General features: G+C 44.7%; 1 protein-coding gene across 5 annotated transcripts in view; it reads left to right on the top strand.

Moving 5' to 3' along the window:
* Positions 1-20206, top strand: part of GBF1 (golgi brefeldin A resistant guanine nucleotide exchange factor 1) — a 109934-nt gene that overhangs the window by 85718 nt on the left and 4010 nt on the right. For 4 of the 5 annotated variants that reach the window (XM_037399875.1, XM_037399876.1, XM_037399878.1 and 1 more), the window contains 19 exons: positions 218-358; positions 875-963; positions 4133-4335; positions 4594-4717; positions 5019-5144; positions 5724-5806; positions 8082-8318; positions 9192-9285; positions 11694-11870; positions 12375-12439; positions 12541-12664; positions 13229-13300; positions 14592-14686; positions 15136-15289; positions 15507-15729; positions 17396-17559; positions 17859-18105; positions 18494-18693; positions 19661-19811. In XM_037399875.1, coding sequence (XP_037255772.1) covers positions 218-358; positions 875-963; positions 4133-4335; positions 4594-4717; positions 5019-5144; positions 5724-5806; positions 8082-8318; positions 9192-9285; positions 11694-11870; positions 12375-12439; positions 12541-12664; positions 13229-13300; positions 14592-14686; positions 15136-15289; positions 15507-15729; positions 17396-17559; positions 17859-18105; positions 18494-18693; positions 19661-19811 — 2769 coding nt within the window. The remainder of the gene's footprint in view (positions 1-217; positions 359-874; positions 964-4132; positions 4336-4593; positions 4718-5018; positions 5145-5723; positions 5807-8081; positions 8319-9191; positions 9286-11693; positions 11871-12374; positions 12440-12540; positions 12665-13228; positions 13301-14591; positions 14687-15135; positions 15290-15506; positions 15730-17395; positions 17560-17858; positions 18106-18493; positions 18694-19660; positions 19812-20206) is intronic. The other variant, XM_037399877.1, reaches the window with a different exon arrangement.

The raw sequence follows: 20206 nt of genomic DNA, 5'->3' as shown, positions 1-20206 counted from the left end.
ACATGAAGCTTTATATAAAGACTGTGTCAAGACTGGCAGTCGCAACAGAAGGAGGGCATGCCATGTAGACAAAACACTGAGGAATCACAGTCGCTGGGGGGAGCTCCTTTGAACAGGCATATGTTCAGTTTAGAGTGATCAGTTCATTATTTCTCTGTTGCTAGCTTTTTCCTTGGTTTATGCGTTTGTTTATGCATGGAGTTTTTAACTTCTACAGATAATGAGAGAGTACTCAGTGAGGGAAGATCCTCCACTGCAGTCTCAGAGCCTGCTGGGGCATGTCCTCCCACCAGTGGGTGCCTTATGGCTGACCAGATGAAGGAGAGCTGCATGGAACTGGAAGGAGGAAGCGAGGCAGGTAATAGTCTCTGTGGTACCCTGGTACTCTGAGTGTGCGTATGCTGAGAATGGTCCTGACATTTGCTGACTGGTCCTGCTCTGCTATAGACCACTGTAGCTATTGTGTGTTCAAAATCAGAAGGAGGTATGTGGTGAATATTTATTATGTGTGTGCTATATATGCCTACTATTAAATTTCTCCTGGGAGGGGTTTAGATCTGGTGGGTCACTTTGGGGCAGAAGTGTGAAGTTCATACAGGTGTTTAGTATTTTTAAGGCAGTCAGGAGTTCTCCAGGGGATCAGTAATGCAAGTAGTCAGAACAGCCAGAAAATTAAATCTTGTGGATGTGTGAAACTGTCCAGGACAAAAAGAGGATGGGAGGAGTGTAGTAATTGAATAATAGGAGTGTGACTGCCATTTGCAGGGCAGCATATTGCAACGAGACTCCATGACTGAAAGTTATGATGGGACACTAGTGGGCTGAGTGTTACTCTGGGGATAGTTTTAACTATAATGATGCTTTGTCCTTCTAGCTGAGAAGAGTATCCCCAGGAAACCTACTCGATTTTCTTGTATCCTTCCAAGCCCTCAGGAACTTATGCAGATTAAGAACAAAAAGAAGGTATGATTTGGAATATACTACAAATGCATCTTTGAGTGTTCTCCTTGCTTCTGATCTCATGTGGGCTTTGCGTAACTGGTCATACCTTAGAAATTTTGAGTTCTAGTCTCCCATGATAAGAATTAAATAGTCAGTCACTGAAAACCCTGCTACGCTGCAGAGGCAGCAGTGATTATCTGTTCTGGTTTAGTTTTGCTAAAAGTTGCAAGAGGTGCTGGGGAAATTCTGTGGCACAATTTGTATGCTGGGTCCATCTGATTTCTGGGTTGGAAAGTTGCTGCATCTAGTTTGCATTATATGGAAATAGTCAGGTACTTTCATCAAAAAGGGCAGGTTCCCTACTGTTACCAAAGCTGTAAACAGGGAGCATACCAAGAGGCCCATAGTAGAAATGAACAGTCTAGGCTGCTATTCTGATTTGTTTATTCCTGTGTTTTCTTTATCATAAGGATGACTGGAAAGATTGTCTTGATTGTGGCAAAGCCATTCTTTGTCTAAATGTCTGTTTCTTTAAAACTCATTAATCCAAGTCACAGTCTAAACTTCGTCAGCTTTCCATTCCCTGAGTGGTTCCAGTCTAGGTCTAATGTTGGCAGGAGGTGCTCCATGCTGATGGCTTTTGTATTTATCTACTGTTCTGTGTCAAACATCAAGTGCTGGCCTGCTTGTTCACCTCCAGAGAGAGGATGAACATGATATCTACATTCTCTATGGATTACATGGGACTGGTTTTTTTGGCTAGGGTTTGGGTTTGTTTTTTTCTCTATTCACTGATGTTCTTTGTACAGATTTTGTTCACTTTGCACAACATATACGTGAGGTAGATTAGGTTATTTAGGAAGTAAGAGATTACTAAATTTCAGTATGAAAATGACACATATTCTGGATGAAACATGAGTGGCCGTAATAGTTGTTGGGTAAGGAGCCAGATGATACAGTGGAATAATAAAGTAATGGATTTGAACATTTCATTTATGTTAAAGAGAAGGTTTTGATTTGTACCTGACTAAAAGGCTTCTGACTTCTGTCTCCAGTGTAAGTGTTTTTATTTTACATTGTTATAAGGGAGCAGTGGTCATATTTGTGGTCATATTTGTTTAAACTTACTTAAACAAAAACACTGAAGAAAGTACAACAGATCTCTTTCTACTGCTGTGCTCATCTGTGCTTTGTGATCTGCTGTGGCAGTCTCTGGATCTGAATGTAATTTAAGGCATTGGTTTCCCTCTAGAAATTCTGCTACAGTACTTAAGAAGTTGGTTCTTCACCTACAACACAGTGCTGCAGTGGGATAATGCTGACTGGCTTCCCAAGCCACAAGGATAGTGGGGGGAAGTGATTGTCAGCATAGTCTTCAAAGGAACCACTGAGTTTCGGCATTAGCTAATTTCTAATAAATGAATATTGATTTAGTTACACTTTCATTTGTAATCCTTTGCGTTAAATCTAGCTTTTGTGGCAACTTTGCTGATGGACTTTGTGAAAGTCCATTGTTGAGAAGGGAGCTTGCATGGAGTGCTTCCACTGTTCCAAGCGAAAACCTCTGATAATACTGCAGCTTTACTGTGCTGGAAAACAAGGATAGGAGTCAAGAGCATTGCCAGTGGCTGAGTTTCCTTAAAAACAGTTCCAGGTGGTCCTAGAAAAAGGGTAGTGCCTTACACTGCCGCAGAGGGCAGAAAGACGTTCATAAATCTGTTAGTTTGCCCAGGGAAAATCCTTTCCTGACCCTAAATCTGCTAATGGTTTCATCCTAAGCATGTAAACAGGGCACACCAAACACTCAGCTCTAGTAATGTTGATGCTGGCATGGCACCAGCATGTTGTGCTTCCTTTAACCTCTGAAGTACTAAACATTACAACAGGTGGAAGGAGGAAAAAAGATAAATAAAAGCAGATAACAAATCACGCATCAAATGGAAAGTTTTCTTTGACATTTCCAAAGGTAGTGACCAGAAGCTCAGAAGCATAGCACTGACATGATTATAAATGCAGTGCAAACTGCCGGCAGTCTTCCAGGTGGTCTTAAGAAGTATAACCAGTCCATAGAATACCCTAGGGCTTAGGTTGCAGGATTTACAGCTGAACAGAAATGCTGCTAGCGTCATACAGTCCCTTCAGGCCTGTTATACCAGGGCAGCACATGGTTGTTGGTTTTTTTTATGCCCTCACTGGGTCCTTGTGCGCTCTGTGCTGTTTCAGGGTCTGTATTTTGCTGCAATTTGAGGATGTCACACAAGCAGGGAAGCAACGAACAGGGGGCTGGTGGCTTCTGAGGTACTAAGAAACCCAGGGGAGCTAGTAGTCATGATGGTCACGAATTTAGTTCACTAGGTCATCGCTAGCAGTTTGATCGTGATAGGAGCTAACAGGGAACTGACATTTATTCTGGTGCCTTAGTAAAGTTCATACAGTTGTTTGTGCTTTTGGTTTTTCTGAACACCACCAAGAACGTTCAGTTAACCCTTTCTTAGTCAGGTGTATTAATACACTGTGACTTTGGTACAGTCTAGTTTCCTAAAATAAGAATGAAGCAGGGCATAGTAGCTGACTTCCCTTAAAACCAAAAATGCATCTGCTCTTCCCAACTGACAGGTAGCTTTGTCATGCCAGAATACCAGGTGTTCCTGGGACCATGTCTCACTAACAGAATGTTTTCTCGTTTTCTGGTTTAAGCTTTTGCAGTACTTCTTCCTTGCACCTGCTGAATAAGTGCTAAGGATTCTTACTGCATGTCTGCTGGCACTGAGGTAGCATAAAAACACCAGGAGCTAAAGGGTACAGAAGAGGGCATGGAGCAGTGTTGCTGTTGCAGCTGGGTAGAGCTGATCTTGCCACATGTCTGGGGTTCATCAGAGACCCTCCTCTGCTCTGTTTACACACTAGAGCAGGTGGGGCATTTTGGGTATCAGAGCTAATATCTCGGTGAAATGTCAGAGCTTTTCCAAGGTGGCAGCTCATGCTTGCTCTGTCCAGTATTAGTTGGTAGTGAATCCTTGTGATGAATGCAGGTTTTCTGGCCTTGGTCAGCCTTTTTTCCTGGATTACTCAGTACAATAAACTTGATCATGGAATAAACATTTCTACTTCGCTTTTGGTTCAAATACCAAGAACAATCTAAAGTAAGAAATGCACTTCAAGCTTGTAATTACCAGAATGTCTCCTTCAGCTCCTGATAACCGGCACAGAGCAGTTCAACCAAAAGCCAAAGAAAGGGATACAATTTCTGCAGGAGAAGAACCTTCTTGCCACCCCCATTGACAACAATGAGGTGGCCAGGTGGCTGCGGGAAAATCCTCGCCTTGACAAAAAGATGATTGGGGAATTTGTAAGCGACCGTAAGAACATAGACTTGCTGGAAAGCTTTGTTGGGTGAGTATCTTTCTCTGTAAAGACTGGAGAGACGATTACATACATAATCACCTGTATGATTGTTTACTTTCTTTTGTTGGTTTTTTTTGCCTGTTCATGGTATTTTATTTTTTTTTCTCCTCACCCTCCACTCTTTACTGTCTGTCCTCTGTGAAATCTGGTGTTCTGATGCTGCAGCAAACAAAATTGTAGTCAGTGAGTTTATCCTACCTTTCCCATCCTGTTCCAGTTTCTCATTACGTTTCCTTCTTCTTGCAGGACTTTCAGCTTCCAAGGCTTAAGGCTGGATGAAGCTTTGAGACTTTATCTAGAGGCCTTCAGATTACCGGGAGAGGCACCTGTAATCCAGAGACTGCTGGAAGCCTTCACAGAACATTGGAGGGTGTGTACTTGGTGGGCAGAAAGCTCAAAACTGCATTCATTCTTGAGCATCTGCTTGCCGTGATGGACATGTCAGATCCGACTGCCTGTATAAGCTTACTGTGCCCTGCAGGCAGCAGCTGTTGTTTTGTAGATGGCAGTGGCACATAGATTTTGAGGTGCTTTGTGGGAGCTGGAGCCAGAATCTTGGGTTTTTAGTTGTCCCAGAGGTACTTCAGTACCGTGGGTAAGAAAACGGCTGTCTCGAGTCACTGATATCACCCTTCCTGTAGGACTAATTTGTGCATACATTTGCCTTTCAGAAATCAAATGGATCCCCATTTGCCAATAGTGATGCCTGCTTTGCCCTGGCCTATGCAGTTATTATGCTGAACACTGACCAGCACAACCATAATGTCCGCAAGCAGAATGTCCCTATGACTCTGGAGGTGGGTGTGATCTGTGCAGGCACCTGTCTTCTCTGGCTTTGCTAGCAGTGTAGTACCTGTCTTTATCTCAGTGGCATTCTCTGTTTTTTTTCCCTGGCATCCATTGCTCATGTAGACAATAAGCTGGTGTGCAGCACTGAAGTTGAGTACGGTTGGAGAGGGGAGCTGTGGGCAAGGGACAGTCTGAAGAAACACAGGCTTAGCAGAAAACTTGCTGAGCTCGTCAAGAGGCTTCTGTGTGTGTGAGCAAAATGTATCCTAAGACACAATAAGAATGAGAAGATTGTTGAACCGCTGTGGATTTCTGGAGAGTTCAGGTCCTGTGAGTGTCAGTGCAGTGGTACAGACCTGTCATTCTGGTGTCTCGCCTCAGCTAAGCCAGTATTACGTTTCCTTGTGAGCAGAGACAGGGGTTGCTGCACACTACTGCCACTAAGAAAAGTATTTAGTCTTTGAGGCTACATGTTGAAGAACACAGGAAAATCTCCTTCTGGTCTCATGAACAAGTGGACTACTGATCCTAGCCACACAGTTCAAGCTGGAGATATTAGGAATTAATGTTGATGTAACCTTTTTCAGGAGTTTCGAAAGAACCTGAAAGGTGTGAATGGAGGCAAAGACTTTGAACAGGACATATTGGAAGACATGTACCATGCCATCAAGTAAGAATCTATCATCTTCTATGCAGAGGGAAAAGTCGAGTTGTTTGGTGTGTGAGACCTTTGGAGAGTATGGAGAGACACTCACTGATCACATGCCTGTTTGCCTCAAACTAACTTCCAGCTCCATGTGGGGCTGTGGTAACAAGCCTGTCACAGTGATTGCACTGGTTTTGTAACTATGGATTCTTGCCATGGTATTTTAATCCACAGAGCTTAAGCTAAAGTTAAAAAATGTCATGCCTTCTATCAACATGCAAAAGAACGGCTGAGCAAGATGAGCACACGTGAAATGCTATATCTAAGAAGGCTCAGTTATCCAGGCCAGCCCTTTGGTTTTCTTTAGAATTTTTAACGTAGTACTAGAGGTAGTATCTCATCCCCAGGACAGCACTCGTGCCCTGACATAACATGTCCAGGTCTCAGTCTCGTATGTTCTGCTTTGAGCTCTTCATATGAGGCTGCTGTTTGCACCAATCTCTTTTGCCACTCCTGAAGCTCTTGGCGCACTGATCAGTATTTGAGGAGAATTCCTGGTAGCTGAGGCCCTTGTGTGCACACTAGCTCTGGGCTGAGATCTTTAATAACAGCTCAGAAATCTAGCCTGTCAGTAAATCCAGGCCCAGACAATTTGAAGCTGAGAGGATTACATCTCTGAGGAGACAGGATGCAACTCTCAATCTCAGCTGATTTCAGTCTGCAGTGGCAGGCAGCGGCTCGTGCTGGAAACAGGGCAGTGTGATTAGGCTGACCCTCCCTTTTGAGCCTGCTCTGGGAAGATTGGGATGCTGCCTGTACTGAATATCCAGAAATTCTTCCAAGAGGTAGCTCTAGCTTTCAAATAGAGCTCTAGTTTTGATTGGCCTCTCTCCCCTGAGAGTGTTCTTAATATTTTGAGTAGCACCCTGAGAATGTCTTTATATCTCTCAGTTATATAGTACCTCTGTCCATCTATTCCCCTTATCCTGCCTTCACCAGATACTTTGGCTTTTTCAGTATGTTCTATGGCTAAAGCAATTGGTGTGTCATTTCAGTATCGCTCCATGTCAGATGGATTGCCCCAGTGTCATAGTTGAGATTGAAGGGCTCTTTGTTTTCTTTGTATTATTAGGGGGAAAAAAATCAGACTGTAATCTGTACAGAGTAGTACATGATTTCAGCGGGACCTCAGCATTTCACTTTTGAGCACAATTTCGTTTCCTGAGACTTTTCAAGTAAACCCAATCATGTGCTTCTGTTAATATTAATCAAATATGTATTCTTATTAAAAATATGCTGTTGACTGCAAACTTACTTTCCTATATAATCTCGGTCATTATTGCTCTTGTCAAAAATAGGCAGGCACCTGAAACTGAGAAAAGCTTATTTCTTATGCATAAATCAAGAGGGGTTTTTATAGTTGTTGTTAGCACATGAAAATTGCTGCTTTGGCGACTGAAGCACATTATTTTTTGATTGTTGCAGAAAGACCTACTTTTCAGATTGGCTGCAATCCACTATTCTTAGTAGATTTGAGACTCTTGTTCAAGTAATTGGTCATTTGCAGAGGATTATCAGTTACATATGCAATGTTACCCAAGTCTAGGGATTATGTAATTAAGCTTGATATATTTATATATCCTGGGATTGCAAGTACTTCTTGGCATTTATCATAATTGTTTTATTATTGTATAGCTTTAACCCAGTTAGAATAAGGAGCTGGTACCCTCATTATGAATCACCCATCATACATTTGGTTTCTTACTTTGTTTTTAATTTTGTACTACTTGTCTTTCTGATATTTGATGTTGGCATAATATGAATATTTGCATTATTTGTCTAGAAAGGTACTTATGCCTACTGTTGACTGCAGTGGTTATAGCAATGTTTTATTAATTTTTCTTTTATCTGGAAGTAGAGCTATGCAGAGCACTCTGACAAAGTGAGAGTTGGGGTGGGAAGTTGAAGCTATGCCAGTGTGCTGTCCAAAATTTCCCATCATGTAACTGCAGTACGTGTTGCGTTTTGCACTTGGTAGTGTTAGGTAGCTGCTTCTTCAGTACTGTCCTTAAGTGTTTTCTGCTGGGTGCTGCTGAGAGCCAGCAGACTTGATATCCAGGATATCTAAGAGGGTCAGGGGAACCAGGCAGGCCTAGGAAAATAGAATGTTTCAGGAGCTGGCAAAACACTCCAAAGTAGGTATCACTTAGTTTTGAGACCACGTAATTAAAGGCACTGTGTAAATGTTAAGTTTGGATCAGGATGAACAGTTCAACCTTTCTGCCTTCCTTCCTTGTAGAAATGATGAGATAGTGATGCCAGAAGAACAGACAGGCCTGGTAAAGGAAAACTATATCTGGAATGTCCTGCTACATCGTGGTGCCACTGATGAGGGAATATTTCTCCACGTGCCTCCTGGAAGCTATGATCATGATCTCTTCACGATGACGTGGGGGCCAACCATCGCAGCACTTTCTTATGTTTTTGACAAGAGCTTAGAAGAAACAATCATCCAGAAGGCTATCTCTGGTTTCAGGTAACTCTTGCCTTCATTAAGACCTGGAAAAGTTCAAGTGTGGCCATTGTCCTCCGTTTACCTGCTGGAGACATCACAGCAATTGAAGAGCATTTTATTGTGACCTGTGGTCCTTTAGTTTTGTTCTGTCATTTGTATTGATTCATCCCATCTTGGCCTCTCTTGGTTGCCACTCACTGTTTGGCTTGACTGCTCTGTTGTAATAAATCAAAGTGCCTGGGGTATGTATTTTTGAACTCCAACCTGGTTACATTTAAAAGACCTGCTGACATAGCTGTGCTGCATGGTACTGAGGAGAAAAATGTCACTTTTAACTTGCACAGTGATGCTGGCATAATCCCTATATATGAATAAAACCTCTCATGTGTACGAAGCTATAACTGTGGCTGAATGGGATGGGGGATTTTTTTTTTATTTTTTCTGTCCTAGATGACCAGTATTAAAAGAAATCAAACTGGAACAATCTTTGGTCCGGTCCTGCTTAGATCCAGACCAAATGATGCCTTAAGCATAGTTTTAAAGCTCTGTTAATATACTGCTGTAGCCATGATCTGTTGGAAACTAGACCTTCAACACTACTGCCAATCTCAGCAACTCTCTCTTCTGTCAAGGCAAGAGATTAGGTGTATTGGCTTAGGTGTGAGTCGTCTGTCTGTTTAGACTTGCTTCTTGAAAGTGATCCTGTGGACAAATATCACGATGTATGAATGAGAATTGAGATTATTTGAGGGATAATAGTATTCAGCATTCATTATGAGTGGGTGAAGAGAAACGTCTAAAATGTGAACGGAGAGGCTCTCTGATTTGCTGTCTGGTAGACAGACTTGTCTGTGCTGACTAACTACATAATTTTCTGTTTTCTTCTTTCCCCAGGAAATGTGCAATGATTTCTGCTCACTATGGCCTTAGTGATGTGTTTGACAATCTCATAATTTCTCTCTGCAAGTTTACAGCCCTCAGCAGCGAGGTAAGTTTGCAAGGAGGGGAAAGAAGCATGGGTTTTAGTATATCAGAGCTATCTTCCTCTATTAAACAGTAATACTTGCTTATTTTAGTTATCACTATATCTGTAGGTTTCTATCAGCCTCTGCCTAGAGTTTTCTGGAAGAGGCAATGAAAAGTGTATAAATGAAGTAGGATTTCCATAGGACACGTTGAAATACACACGTTTCCTTCTCCTCACTCACAAGTGGCAGTGCAGAGCAGAATGCCAAGATGCAGAGGAGACTTAGATCTCCCTGCAATCAAGACAGTGATCATCCATGATCCTGAGCAAGTTTATGCATTTCAGCTATTGAATATTTAGTTATAGGGCTTATGCAGTGCCAAGAGGGACTGTTTTGTGAGCTGTTCTTCAAAGTGTGGGGGCTGTGCACCCACCCAGCGTAAAGGGTTTAGAAAAACAAATGGTTTGAATTGTTGGACGATACATGGAGTCTTGGTAATAAAATCAGCTGTTAGCCCCAGTTTTGGCAAGCCCTGAAGACCATTTCCATGGGTTGTACTGCGGGAATAAGTTCAAGGTACAGTGGTTAGTGTGAGCTTTTTTTTTTTTTTTGCCTAGATCTGTTTGTGTGCTACAGTATCAGCCTGTTTTTCCCCAAGGCGTTTGGTAGTGTGTGGCAGACTACTAAGGAGCTAAGTGCTAAGGAGAAAATGACAGCAATTCCTTTAAAAGGTCAGAACTTGCAAAGAATCTCACAGCATTGCTCTGAGAACCAGTGCAAGATTCACAGTGAGCAGATCAGAATTGCCACACATACAAAAAAAAGGGAAACAAGATCATTCAAGACTGAAAGCACGGGAGTAAAAAGGCCAAGACAGGTGATACTTTTAAATCCCTTGAAGGGATCGCAAAAAGGCAACAGTCCTGCAAATTAATCCAGCTAATGGAATTGGACTGCAGGGAAATGGGATTGTTTGGACTGAATGCTTTGGATCACTTGCATTCTAGCATTGGTAGCAGTAAAAATGTACCAGGGTGACTATTAAAAGACGAAGAAATCCCAAGCAGTGAGGTTGCCTTAGATTCCCTCTTCCTCCGCAGCTCACAACAGTGAAGATGAAATACTTGATCGTCTCCAGGCATACCAGACCTTGAGACTACCACTAGATAACACACACAGAGGAATGTCTGCCATGAAACAACTGTTGGACACAGATTTACACAGTTAGAAACAACTAGACTAAGCCCTCAGAGGCACCAGCTATTGCCAGCTGCATCCCATCTAGTTGTGACACTTGAGACTGGAATCTGGAGCACTCCGAGGTTTGTGTAAATTAAGCAAGCATGTCTTTTGGTGATGATGTAGAGAATCAGGGACTTCTGGATTTGAAGAAGGCCCTAAGTTCTTATCTTTGGCCAGATTCCAAGTGCACCAATTACTTTCTGTTGTCCTGAATTCCTGTAAGGCTTGGAGACAGTAGTGGGATATGGCAACTGAACAAATATTTGAAAGACAGTCTGGTGAAAGGGGAGAAGGAGGGGCTGTCTTCAGGACCTGAGGAGACAAAACAAAGAGCAACTGTTAGAAAGCAAGGGAAGAACATCAAAGTATCACTTAGCTGCTAGTCGCTTCCCAGGCCAGATCATCCTGGTGATCATCCTGTCCGAGCACTGCAATTGCTATGCCTGGCCACTTTGGCTGGAAGAACAGGAATGGAAAGAAACAGGGGCTGGGGGGGGGAGGGGGGATTAAGTGTGTTAGGAAGAAAAAGTGCCCCACTTCTTGATCTACAGTTAAAACTCACACTGACTCAGCGTATAAGTAGTAGTAGTAGTTTTGGCGGCAGCATGTACTTGATTGGTTTCAATGACTTGGCACGCTTTTTGTGTTTTGAAAAGCTGTGAGTGCGTTTAACAGATTATGGGGAATTGTGATCCAGTAATTGGCAGAGACAGCATGTCAGGGTTCATCACTCTTACTTTGAATCTTGCTGTTAAGTAGTGGTAGGGGTAGCTTTGCAAGTCAGTAATGATCCAGCCATAGTTTCCTTCTCTAACAGTAGAGCAGAGTAATTGCTGCTTCCAGAAGAGATGTGGTACTTTTTGTAGAAGGCTTTGATCATGGAGTGAGTTCCCATAGCAGAATAAATTAGTGTTAGTGAGTTTTCAGCAGGCACTTTCAGTATGTTCTGTATTGCTGTTGTCCTTGGAGATCTTATATCAAAGTGTTTCAGTGATTCAGCTTGTATCAGGTAAGCCGTCTTGTCCTTGTTTTTGTGCAAAGTTGAATGTGAGCTGAGGAGTTATCCAAGCATCATACACAGAATTGTTGTCTTTCCTATAACCAGTTCTGAACAGCCTGCCCTAATTTGTCTTGAAAAGAAAACATCTCTTACTGACAGATTGCCACCCCCTCTTCTTTCCTGCAGTCTATTGAGAACCTACCCACTGTTTTTGGAAGTAATCCCAAGGCCCATATTGCAGCAAAGACTGTGTTTCATTTGGCCCATCGCCATGGTGACATTCTGCGGGAGGGCTGGAAAAACATCATGGAGGCCATGCTACAGCTTTTCCGAGCAGAGCTGCTGCCCAAGGCCATGGTGGAGGTAATAACAGCTGGCCTGCGGGTAATTGAAGAGCAGGGGAGTGGGAAGCCAGTTTTTCATAGAACCAGTTCAAAGAGGAGAGTTCTCTTGCAAAGGCCTGGCTTTGGTAAAGCGTGTGCAGAGCTAGAAAGCCTGCGAAGGGTGTAGCATTTGAGTTATGTGCAGGCTCCAGCTTCTTTTGTAGGGTTTTGGGTTTTTCTCGCATTACTGTTTGTTACATTTGAGAAATTCTAGCATTCATTTCACTTGAACAGATTTTGAATATTGTGCAGAAGAAGGACATGCTTATAGGCATGAAGTATTAGAGCACAGCATTGGTATGGCCAGATGGGGGTGACACTTTACTGGGCGTCTTCACTGGGGGTGAAGAGCTGAGGGTGACTGCCAAACACATGGGCAGCTGGGTGCAGTGTTTCAGCACCAAGTGGAACTTCATGGGCTCGGTGGGGAAGGCTACAAAGAAGTAGACAATTGATCATGTATGTGTTCTGGTCTGTCTTCCAGGTTGAAGACTTTGTGGATCCTAATGGCAAAATCTATTTGCAACGTGAGGAGACACCATCTAACCGGTGAGTACTGTAGATGGCCCAGGCAGTCTTTTTCATACCAAAGCTGGAGAACAATACAATTTCTTGTTTCCTCACTGATGCTGGTGTCTTCTGATTTGCAGTGGTGAATCTACAGTGCTGAGTTTTGTTAGTTGGCTCACCCTTAGTGGGACAGAGCAATCTGGTATGAGGGGGCCATCTACGGAGACACAGGAGGCAAAGCGAGCGGCTCTGGAATGCATAAAGGTAACATACAGGCTGTAAAAGAACCTCCTTTTCCTGGTGGTGACAGTACTGTGTGGATAATGGGCAACAGCAGCATAAATACGCATGCTTCTAGGCAGTATTGCAGGTTCCAGAGGACTTGAAAATTGCAAGAAACTACAGAGGCACCTGTCTGCGTTGACAGCTAAAGGGTCTTATGTGCTGCTGTGCACAAATGCAGTAACGCATGAATACAGGAATGAGTCCCCACAAGAGGCTGGGATCTGCCCCTGGCTTCACAGTAAATTCTCAAATGCCTAATGTTTTCCAAGACAGTGTTAAGGCATATGGTGCCAGCAAATGCTGAACCTAGGGTTTGAGCAGTGTGTGGACAGAGGAGTTATCTGCTAAAATCTGTCTAGCACAGATCAGGTCTGATAAAGGTAACTGATGTTAAAGGAGTGAACTAGCTGGCAGGAATTTTCCTCCAGGTAATTGTGTTAAAGCCACTATCTGTATCTTTCCTGGGAACAAACTGCTTCTGGAGAATGTTTGTATGCCTTCCCCATCCCCCAGATGCCTAGTCCTGTCTTGTATCTTTTGCAGCAATGTGATCCTGAGAAGTTGATCACAGAAAGCAAATTCCTTCAACTTGAATCCCTCCAGGAGCTCATGAAGGTGAGAGAAATACTGGGCAAGGGATTGAACTGGTGATGGAAGAAGTATGCTGCGCATGATAATGGATATGTGCTGTGTACTTGTCTAGCTCCTCTGTCCCCAGAGGAAGTCTTGGACCTTTCTGGGATATGAAACCAGTCATTAGTTTAGCTGTTACATGTAACTTCTGTGCTGGCAGCCACAATTGCTTTCGTAGTAGAGGAAAACATTAAATTGTGGAATGCATTCTAAAAGCCTTGAGGAGGTCAAGGTAAGTGTTTGCAAATATGTGTGGCTTTGTAGGAGCTTAAGGTTTTTCTTCTTTCCTGGTGTGCTGTGTGCCTAATGAGAACATTCTAAAAGGCCACTTTAGAGGCAAGAGCTGTGCAGATTTATTTCGACTGTGTGCTTCTAGGCAGCATGGTTCCTGGCTGCTGTGGGAGCCCTAACAAGGCTGAACTCACTAGCCTTTAGGCTAGAGAACTTCATCTTGCTGGGGGAGGGTAGTTACTTACCTGGTTCTAGTAGTGGCTTCTCAGGCTACTGTGGAGTGTGAGACCACTCCAGAGTGTGGAACAAATCTGGCCGCTGCTCACCATTTCCAAAAGCAAAAAGTGCAGTGCAGCCCTTGCAGGGATGCTGTGTGGCTCCTTGAAGCACAAGTGCCCTTTCCCTTCAGGCTGCTGTAATTGCAGTTCACTGGCCTCATCAATAGGGTGCGTGACGCTATTGAGACTTGTGCTAAAACAAAAGGTTTATTTGTCAAAGTTTGCTGCAGAGGTTCAGAAGAATAGGTATTGAGCTTCAAAATAAAGATGCTAAATGAGTAAACCCCAAAGAACAATATTTAAAACAGCTAAAGCAGAACTTTCTGTTTGGATCACACAAAGACCACTATGTTGCTGGCCCACTGTACAATCTCAGTTCTGGGGAAACATTTTGCTCTTACCCCTTTTATGTCAGGAATTCTCCCTTCATATACAAGCTGATGGCTTGAGGGGAATAGTTCCAGTATTTGTAGTCATTCCTAGGTATGTCTGCCTTTTCTATGCTTCACGTGTTCCTAGCCAGCAGCTGCTGGCTTTCAGAATTCCTCTCCATCTGAGAGACTTTGTCACAGTTCAACATCTTTTAAGTTCACACTGCGTGTCGCATAATAAAAAGAATATGGCTTTCCTTATATTTAGCTTGACTTCTATCCATTGCATTTTTGATAGACTATGCATGACCTCAAAGCGTTCTGTTGGTCCTCACTTGTTGGTGCCCCAGTTTTGGGGGCTTGTGATTCACAAACGTTTCCTGTCTTTTCTAGGCTCTAATCTCTGTGACTCCTGATGAGGAGACATATGACGAAGAGGATGCTGCCTTCTGCTTGGAGATGCTTCTGAGGATTGTGCTAGAGAATAGGTATGACCTTGAAATATATGCAGATTCACTGTAAATGTCCCTGCTTTACTGCAGCTGCTGCCTGGGTCCAGGGAGCGAGTTCCTTATGTGCTTGAGTTGCCAGCTGAAGCAGCATGTGGCTGTAATTTCAGGGCTTAGCAATTCCATGATAGCATGTGCAAACAAGAGGGGCCATTCGCCCATGAATTAGTGCTTGATATTCTGAGATTTGGAGAATATAAACTAAACTTTAGAAGAATTCTCCCCCCGATTGCTTTGCAAGTAATGAAGTAAATAAGAAATCTGACAGCTTTGTTGTTTCTATTTTTCTGTTCTTGTGTCTCCTGGTTGGAGGTTTTTCATTAAAATGAAGAAATATCGGGTTGTCTGGAGTTCTGGGAGAGGTAGCTGGATCCCACTTGTCTCATCTCCTTTCATCCTACCCTTTCCCTCCTCCTCGTTGTGGCTAGGGACCGTGTGACCTGTGTCTGGCAAACTGTCCGAGACCACCTCTATCATCTCTGTGTGCACGCGATGGAGTTCTGCTTCCTGGTGGAGAGAGCAGTGGTGGGGCTGCTGAGACTGGCCATTCGGCTCCTTCGTCGGGAAGAGATCAGTGCACAGGTAAGGGATTTCTGAAAGTCAGTTACTGGGGTTTTGTGGCTACACCTGGCAACACAGGGAACCATTTGCTGTTGAGTGGACCCAAGTTTAAGCTGACTGTGCTGCAGGTAACAACAAACAGCTATTGTAAGTAGCTGTAAATAAATGAAGGGGGACTTCACTGTAGAATGGAGTGTAAAGAGTAGGGTCTGTTATTCTTGTCTCCTTCTCTGGCCAGGTTCTCCTCTCATTACGTATCCTGCTCATGATGAAGCCAAATGTGCTGTCCAGAGTTAGCCATGAGGTTGCCTACGGCCTCCACGAACTCCTGAAGACCAATGCTGCCAACATTCACTCTGGGGATGACTGGTACACACTCTTCACCCTTCTGGAGTGTATTGGGTCTGGGGTGAAGCCGCCTGCAGCCCTGCAGGTTACTGCAAGGGCAGATAACGACACAGGTAAGACAGGCCAGCTTTTGCTAGGAAATCTGATGCCTGCCTGCCAGATAAGCAGCTGCTTCCTCAAGCTTTCCAATTAGCAAAGGGGACTGCAAGAAAACAAAGCTGATATTAAACTACATTAGCAAGATTAAAACCAGCACCTGCTGTTCACTGCTACCCCATGGTCTGTCCCTGTCTCTACTCTGCCATTTCTTCCTACTCAGTGAGCAGCAGTCCAGGTGCAAGTCCCTGGGGGAGCAGTGGGAGGAAAACTGATATCAGTTGCAGCAGCTGTAAGAAGGTCTTTGCTCTACCCAAGGAGCACTTTCTGCTGGTAGGGGTCTGGTGCCTTGGGTAATATAGCCTTAATCTCTCATCTGGGTGTGTAATGTAAACCCAGCTGTTGTTCCTGTCATACTTGCTTTTTTTGTGGGGCTGACTCCCTTCTGTCCCTGTTTTAAGGATCTTGTACAGGGAATTGTTCTTTAAAATTCTATTTCCAAATGCATTTGTGTGGATTTGGTTCAGAGTGCCTGAACCATTCACACAAGACCAACCCACTATTTCCCACTTCTCTTGACTGTGTTAGAAAGACGGTCTTTTCAGCAAACTGTTCCTGTTTTGCTTTAGCCAGCTGGCAATGTACTTGGGGCTGACGGCTTCAGACTTTTAAAGCAAACCGCAAGAAAAAGCAAGAAAAGGCTTTTCCAGAAGCCTTCATTTTCCTCTTTGCTTTTCTAGAACTTCTTTGCTAGGTCCTGATGCTTTGTGCTAAACAGATGGGAGAAACCCCTGTGGCCTTTGCCTTCTGGGCTAATGCTGGGCTATCTTCTCCCATTTTTATTTTTTTCAACTGCTTCTGTCTTTGCTGATTGAGCAAACTACTTGGCTGTGGCATCTTGCACATCAGAACTTTAGTTCTCTTTAGCACCTCCTGAAAATGTTTGGTGTACTGTGTTCACAGCAAGTCTGCATCTCTGCTGGTGAGTTTCTAGATAACTCTAGATAATTCAGTGATTAAGAGAATGAATTTTCACTTCTAGATAACATTGTGTCATAGCTTAAATTTTGGCCCTTGCAAAGATCTCTGTGCTTGGGACGTGGCATTTAAGGTTATCCCGAAGGTCAGGAAAGGTAGATGTGACAGATGTGGAACATGCTAACATAGATTGCTATTCATGAGCGAGATTTGACCAGTATTAGTGTGGAGCTGAGTGACCCCAGAGTCCGTGAGTATGTGAGTCCTGTCATTCCATGTTGTGTTTTTGGAGTTGTCTTGGCAGAACCTAACACCTCCAAGTAGTTCTTAAGGTGTGTGGTACATCTGATTCTTCTGCCAGGATCAAAGCACTGGACTTCCTGCCCTTTTTTAATGCACAGTCAGGCTGAGAAGTGACATAGCAGAGGAAGGAAAGCCCCTTCCTTCTGAAAGGGAAAGCCAAGCATACCTACAGGGTAGAAATGGTCGGAGATCTGTGCTTCCTGCTGTCTCCTGTGCATGCTCCTGTCACAGTTTTCTTCCTCTCACAGGAGGAGAAGGCTGGCCTGTTTTTTTCCAGGGCCCACTGGTGGTTCCTAGCTAATGCTGATGTGACTAATCTGGATTGTTTCTCCCTTACCCACAGCTACTCTTCCAAATTCTTGATTTGGCTTTGATCTAAAACCCATGGCTTTTGTCTTGAAGGTGCCCAGTCAGACAGCGAGGTCTCCTCCTCCTATCATCCAAGTGACATGAGCCTGGACCGTGGCTACACTTCTGATTCAGAGGTGTACACAGACCATGGGAAGCCAGGCAAGATGCATCGCTCGGTGACAGATGTCGATGTCATGAACAGTGGCTGGCTAGTGGTAAGTAGCCACTGGGCTTCTGGTGCCCGAAGAATACTCCTAGCATGGCTGGGGGCAGAGGGTGTGGTAGGGAGAGAAGGCTTAAGACAGTAGAAAAGGGCTATGATGAGCTGACAGTGTAGAGGCTGGGGAGGAGATGCAGATGGAGAGGAGAAAGCTTGGAGGCAAATGAGGAAAAGGGAAATGGATCCTACAGAAATGTTACCTGCCGGCTTCAGAAGAAAGCCTCTTTCAGCATGTGCATAAGGTGCTGCTTGTAATGCTACCCTCTCCTGCTACCCTATTGCTGTGCCCTGCAGGTGGGGAAAGATGACATCGACACCTCCAGATCTGCTGCTGGGCTCAGCAGACTGGGGCCATCTCCTCTTGTCAACCAGTACAGCCTGACTGTGGGGCTGGATTTGGGCCCACATGACACAAAGTCTCTCATGAAGTGTGTAGAGTCCCTGTCCTTCATCGTGCGAGATGCTGCCCACGTTACACCTGAGAACTTTGAGCTCTGTGTCAAAACCATCCGCATCTTTGTGGAGGCGAGCTTGAATGGGGGTAAGATGTCCCTTGGTTTGATGGTCAGGATTGGGCTTGAGGTGGCCAGTCGGCAGGAAGTGTGCAGTATACTGTCAGGGGATGAGTCCCCAGACCCCAGAAAATGGTCTGCTGTGAGAAAAGTGTCCTGGCTCCTGCGAGTAGCAGGGACCTTATTCTTATCCCTCTCGCTGGGATGGAGGGGAGGTCTGGAGCTGATGTGGAGGTAGCAGTATCAGCTGTTGCTGAAGGCTCTTCCTGAGGGGTGCTGGGTGTCTCTTCAAGCAGGTAGTTGCCATTTCACACCTAGTTGCTGGGGATATCAAAAGGTGTCTGCTGTGTGTGTTGAAGGGCAGAAAATGTTGTGGTGGAGTGCGTATATGGTCTGTTGCTGCCTTTGAATTCCTAGGCTACAAGTCCCAGGAGAAGAGGGGGAAGAGCCACAGGTATGACAGTAAATCCAGTCGGTTAAAAAAAAAGCCAAAGGAGAGTTCCACACGGCGATCACGGGTCTTGAGCCAGCACCAGGCACACACGCACAGTGATGAGGACGAGGATGAGAGCATCCCTGCCAGCTACCACACTGTGTCTTTACAGGTTAGTCAGGACGTAAGTATAGCAAGGATTTCCTCCTTTCCTTTCCCGTGCTCAGGGCCTTGCTAGTGAGACACTGCAATTCTTCATGGGGCAAGTGGGGGCTGCATCCTGGGTTAGTGGGCACTGGATGGCAGAGGGTGGCTCTGGTGGCAATGTGTGGTTCAGCAGTGAAAGAGGAAGACTGCAGTTTGGACAGGCAAAAGCAGAATAGCAATGGAGAGAGAAGTCCTCTGAAAAGCAGGGAGGGTGGCGTCTGGAGCTGTGAGTCACTACAGTGGTTAAGATGGGTGTGGATCAAGGGCATCTGGAGGCATGAGCTTCATGTGGGATTAGTGGGGGGTCTCATGGGGCATCTCCCCTTGTGGAGAGGGGAGGCACTGGCATTTCAAATACAACTGGGATGAGGGAGTAATTTCTCTCCCCAGCTGGTACTTCGAAGGTGTGAAGGCACAGGCCTGCTGACTGCCAGGCTGTGGGGCCTCAGTTCAGTAGTAAAGTCACTAGAATGCTGTCATTTGTCCATACGGAGCTGCTCTGAGGGAGCTTGCTTTGTGCTTCATGCTTTTTTTGTTTTGAAAAAAAAAAAAAATCAAACAAAAAATGTTGTAGAGAGTTGTCCCTGGACAGCACATGAATCACTGGGTTTCTCCGTCTGCCTGGGAGAGTCAGTGCTCTGTGCCAGGAAAGGCTTCATTCTCTCTCCTGGCAGGATTAGGATGCTGTACCTGGAAGGTGGGATTGACATGGCTACTGAACTGACACAAATCTTGCTGAAGATGCCTGGCACTTGACCTCTCAGTGAGGGCACAGACAGCAGGGCCTGATGCCATCTCCATAGCTGTACCTGGTTGCGTACATACAGGAAACAGGCTTGAGTAGCTGTGAACCTCTTAGAATTGGTTTGGGGAAGAGCAGGGACCGGGATTGCTTAGAAAATGTTACGTTCTGTGTGTTGCTTAATGTGATGCTTGACTTGCAGCTCCTGGACCTCATGCACACCTTGCACACACGGGCGGCCACCATCTACAGCTCCTGGGCAGAGGAGCAACGCCATCTAGAGACAGCAGGGAGGAAAATCGAAGCAGATTCCCGAACGCTGTGGTCCAACTGCTGGTGTCCTTTGCTACAGGGTAAAGCCATCCCCTTGTGATGAGAGTCAGCAGAGATACTTCCAGAATAATGGCAGCATTCAGGAAAGTTGAGGAGCCAAGAACTAACTGCAGAAAGCAGGCAGAGGTTGTTTTTAGGGTCTGCTGTAACTGAAAAAGAACTTGGAACAGATCTGGAAAGGTATTTTTAGCATGAGTTAGCTGCCAGCTTGTTTCTGGACCTGAAAGTAGATTCCCACTCTGTGGCCTGAAAAACATACAATCCTTTTCTTTCTTCACACACACAGGCCCACTCCCACCCCCCCACACCCGCTCCCCCAGGGGTGCTTGATCTTCATTAGACTTTTCACCCTAGACTAGGGAAGTAGGGATGTGACACTTTCCCTGTGGGCTTTTCCCTGAATCCCTCTCTTGCA

The sequence above is a fragment of the Falco rusticolus genome, chromosome 9 (assembly GCF_015220075.1).
Source record: "Falco rusticolus isolate bFalRus1 chromosome 9, bFalRus1.pri, whole genome shotgun sequence".
NCBI lineage: Eukaryota > Metazoa > Chordata > Aves > Falconiformes > Falconidae > Falco > Falco rusticolus.
Note: the sequence above shows the minus strand (reverse complement) of the source record. Positions and strands in the feature narration are given on the sequence as shown.